Source organism: Astyanax mexicanus, chromosome 25 (genome assembly GCF_023375975.1).
Source record: "Astyanax mexicanus isolate ESR-SI-001 chromosome 25, AstMex3_surface, whole genome shotgun sequence".
Lineage (NCBI taxonomy): Eukaryota > Metazoa > Chordata > Actinopteri > Characiformes > Acestrorhamphidae > Astyanax > Astyanax mexicanus.
This window is the reverse complement of record NC_064432.1, coordinates 22,322,249-22,326,292: the sequence shown is the minus strand read 5'-3', so window position 1 is coordinate 22,326,292 and position 4,044 is coordinate 22,322,249. Positions and strand designations below refer to the sequence as shown.

Genomic DNA, 4,044 nt, shown 5'->3' with positions numbered 1-4,044 from the left:
CTCCTCTCTTATTTCACTCTCCCTCTTTCTCTTTTATTCTTTCATATTGTATCCCTCACTCTCTCCGATATTCTCTCTCACTGTCTCATTCTGTCTGTTGGACTGTCTCTCATTCACATTTTCTCTCACATTCTCATTCTCTCACTCCCTTTCACGTTCTCATTCTTTTGCTCTCTCTCTCTCTTACTTATTCTGTCATTCTGTCTGTCTCTCTCTCTGACTTTCTCATTTTCTCATTCTGTCTGTCTCTTGTCTCTGTCTTTCACGTTCTCATTCTCTCCATCTGTACGGTCTCACTTACATTCTCTCTCACTTTCTCATTCTCTCCTTCTGTACTCTTTTGCTTACATTCTCTCTCACTTTCTCATTCTCTCATTCTGCCTCGTCTGTCTCTCACTTTTTCTCATTCTCACATTTTCTCTCACAATCTCATTTTCTTGCTCTTTCTCTGACTTTCTCACTCTCTCAATCTCTCGTCTGTTTCTCACTTTTTTACATTCTCACATTTTCTCTCACAATCTCAGTCTCTCACTCTCTCATTCTGTACAGTCTCGCTCACTTTCTCTCTCACTTTCTCAATCTCTCATTCTCTCTCTCTTTCTAAACTTTCTCTCTGTTCATGCCTGCGGGCTGAATGGGCAGTGGGCGGGGCTGTGGGCGGGGCAGTGGGCGGGTGTGTGCCGCTGAGTGAGTGTGTGTGTGAGTGTGTGTCAGTCTGAGCTGAGTGGAGCTGCAGGAGCGGAGCTCGAGCGGAACTCTACCGGGGACTGAAGCTCTAACGCACGCACACACACGCACGCGCGCGCACGGTCCTGCAGGATGGTCGCGTGAGCGGAATCTGTACAGGGAGCCCGGAGCCGGAGCGCGCGGAGTGTGTTTAGGTGCAGGAGGAGTGCGTGCGGGGAGCGGTGCGCGCGCGCGCGGGAGAGAGAGAGTTTGTGCGTGTTCTGCAGGAGCGCGAGCCCGGAGTCCCGCGCTGAGCGGCGCGCAGCACCGCAGGACCGCATGGCGCGCGCCTGGGTCGCGCTGCTACTCGCGCTGCTGGTCCACGGGGCACGCGCGCAGCTCTGTCCGCCACAGTGCACATGCGCGGGGACCGCGGTGGACTGCCACGCGCAGGGACTGAGGAACGTACCGAGGGGCATCACGAGGAGCGCCGAGAGAATGTAAGATTCACACACACACCTTTACACTCTTACAGTGCGCGTGTGTGTAAGAGGGAGTGTGTGTGTGTGTGTGTGTGTGTGTGTGTGTGTGTGTGTGAGTTTAAGACTCTTGCACACTCTCACTTGTAATTATTATCAGTATTATCTTCATCTTCATCACTGTTCCACCTGTCTGATCATCTCTGATCTTTTTACTGATATCCTCCTCTTCTCCTGTCTGATCTTCTCTGCTCATCTCTTATCTCCTCTTATCCTTTTCTCATTTATGATCTCCTCTACTCATCTCTTATCTCCTCTCCTCATCTCTGACCTCTTCTCCTCCTGGCTGATCTCTTCTCCTTCTCTCTGACTTCCTCTCAATTTCTTTCATCTCCTTTCCTCCTTTCAGATATTTCCTCCTCCTTTCATATATTTCTCACGTTCCTCTGATCTTTTCTCATCATCTCTGATCTCCTCTCTTCATATCTGATCTCCTGCCCTCCTCTCGGATCTCATCTCCTTATCTCAATCTCCTTTCCTCAATTCTGATCTCCTCTCCATCTTTCTGATCTTCTCTCATTCTCTTGTATCTCTTATCCTCCTTTCCGACATTTCCTACTCCTTTCAGATGTTTCTCACCTTCCTCTGATATTTTCTCGTCATCTCTGATCTCCTCTTTTCATATCTGATCTCCTGTCATCTCCTGTCCTTCTCTCTGATCTACTTTCATTATCTCTGATCTCCTTTTCTCAATTCTGAGCTCCTTTCCCTCTATCAGATCTCCTCTCCTCATCTCTGATCTCCTCTCCTCATCTCTGATCTCCTCTTCATCTTTCTGAACTCCTTTTCTCATCTCTGATCTCCTCTCCTCATCTCAGATCTCCTCTCCATCTTTCTAAACTCCTCTCCTCATCTCTGATCTCCTCTCCATCTTTCTGAACTCCTTTCCTCATCTCTGATCTCCTCTCCTCATCTCTGATCTCCTCTTCATCTTTCTGAACTCCTTTTCTCATCTCTTATCTCCTCTCCTCATCTCTGATCTCCTCTCCTCATCTCTGATCTCCTCTCCTCATCTCAGATCTCCTCTCCATCTTTCTAAACTCCTCTCATCATCTCTGATCTCCTCTCCATTTTTCTGAACTCCTCTCCTCATCTCTTATCTCCTTCTCTCATCTCTGACCTCCTCTCCATCTTTCTGATCCCCTTTCCTTATCTCTGATCTCATCTCCTCATCTCTGATCTCCTCTCCATCTTTCTGATTTCCTTCTCTCATCTCCGACCTCTTCTCCATCTTTCTGATCTCCTTTCCTCATCTCGGATCTCATCTCCTCATCTTGGATCTCCTCTCCATCTTTCTGATTTCCTCTCTTTATCTCTGATCTCCTCTCCATCTTTCTGATTTCCTTCTCTCATCTCCGACCTCTTCTCCATCTTTCTGATCTCCTTTCCTCATCTCGGATCTCATCTCCTCATCTTGGATCTCCTCTCCATCTTTCTGATTTCCTCTCTTTATCTCTGATCTCCTCTCCCCATCTCTGATCTCCTCTCCTCATCTCTGACCTCCTCTACATCTTTTTGATTTCCTCCTCTCATCTCTGATCTCTTCTCCATCTTTCTGATCTCCTTTCCTCATCTCTGATCTCATCTCCTTATCTCTGATCCCCTCTTTATCTTTTTGATCTCCTCTCCACATTTCTGATCTCTCTTCATTTCGGATCTCCTCTCCATCTTTCTGATTTCCTCTTCTTATTTTGGATATCCTTTCCTCATCTCTGATCTCCTCTCCTCAACTCTGACCTCCTCTCCATCTTTCTGATTTCCTCCTCTCATCTCTGATCAGCTGTCTGAACTCCTCTCTTTCTCTGTGATATTCTGAACTCCTCTCTTATCCCCTGTCCACCTCGCTTATCTCCTCTCCTCATCTCTTACCTCCTCTCATTTTCACCTTCACTCTGATCATCTCATCTCGTCTCACCTTTGATCTCCTGTCCTCCTCTCTGATCTCATCTCCTTCTCCTTGGCCTCATCTCCTTATCTTTTGTCTTCTTGTCTCTCCTATCAACACTCCTGCTGTCTGATCTACTCTTCTCCTTTCTGGTCTCATTTATTAATAACTAATCTCCTTACTTCCTCTCTGGTCCCCTTTACTCAATCTCCTCTCCTCTTCTCTGATCTCCTTACGTCCTTTCAAATATTTTCTCCTCCTTCCTGATCTCCACTCCTCATCGCTGATTTCTTCCCCTGATCTCTGCTCTCCTGTTCTTATCTCTGACCTTCTCTCTTTTTGATATTCTCTCTTTGATATCTCATCTCCTCTCTCTGATACTTATTTATCATCTCAGATCTCCTCTCCTCAATTCTGATCTCCACTGATCACCTCTTATCTCCTTTCCTCCTCACTGATCTCATCTTTGTTTCTCTGATACTTATTTCTCATCTCTGATCTCCTATTTTCCTGTTTCTTCTGCTCATCTCTTATCTCATTTTCTCCTCTCTGATCTTAATTCCTGCTTTCATATCTCCTCTCTTTTCTCTCTTATATTTGATCTTTTCTCATCAATTCTGATCTCCTCTTCATCTTCCCTTCTCATCACATATCTGATCTAAGTTTTGATCTGAACCCTGATCTCTTCTCCTCATCTCTGATATTCTTTCCTTTATGATCTTCTCTCTGATACTTATTTCTCATATCTGATCTCCTATCCTGTCTTCTCTTCGATCTCCTCTCCTCATCTCTAAAACTCTTTTCTCCTTTTTGATCTGTTCTCTCATCTCTGATCTTGTTCCTGATCTTCTCTCCTCATCTTTGATCTAGTTTCTGATATTTTCTCCTGATCTCCTGTCCTCTTTTGTGATCTCCTTTATTTCTCTGTTATCTCCTCTTCTCCTTTTTTCTGAT

At 45.5% G+C, this 4,044-nt stretch overlaps 1 protein-coding gene across 10 annotated transcripts in view; it reads left to right on the top strand.

Annotated features, from left to right (window-relative positions):
- Window positions 1–726: 726 nt before the first annotated feature.
- slit2 (slit homolog 2 (Drosophila)) overlaps window positions 727–4,044 on the top strand; it is a 63,448-nt gene continuing 60,130 nt past the window's right edge. For 5 of the 10 annotated variants that reach the window (XM_049472258.1, XM_049472255.1, XM_049472254.1 and 2 more), the window contains exon 1: window positions 728–1,166. In XM_049472258.1, coding sequence (XP_049328215.1) covers window positions 1,006–1,166 — 161 coding nt within the window. In that variant the 5' untranslated portion in view covers window positions 728–1,005. Of the gene's footprint in view, window positions 1,167–4,044 lie in introns of all 10 variants that reach the window. The other 5 variants (XM_049472261.1, XM_049472259.1, XM_049472260.1 and 2 more) reach the window with 2 other exon arrangements.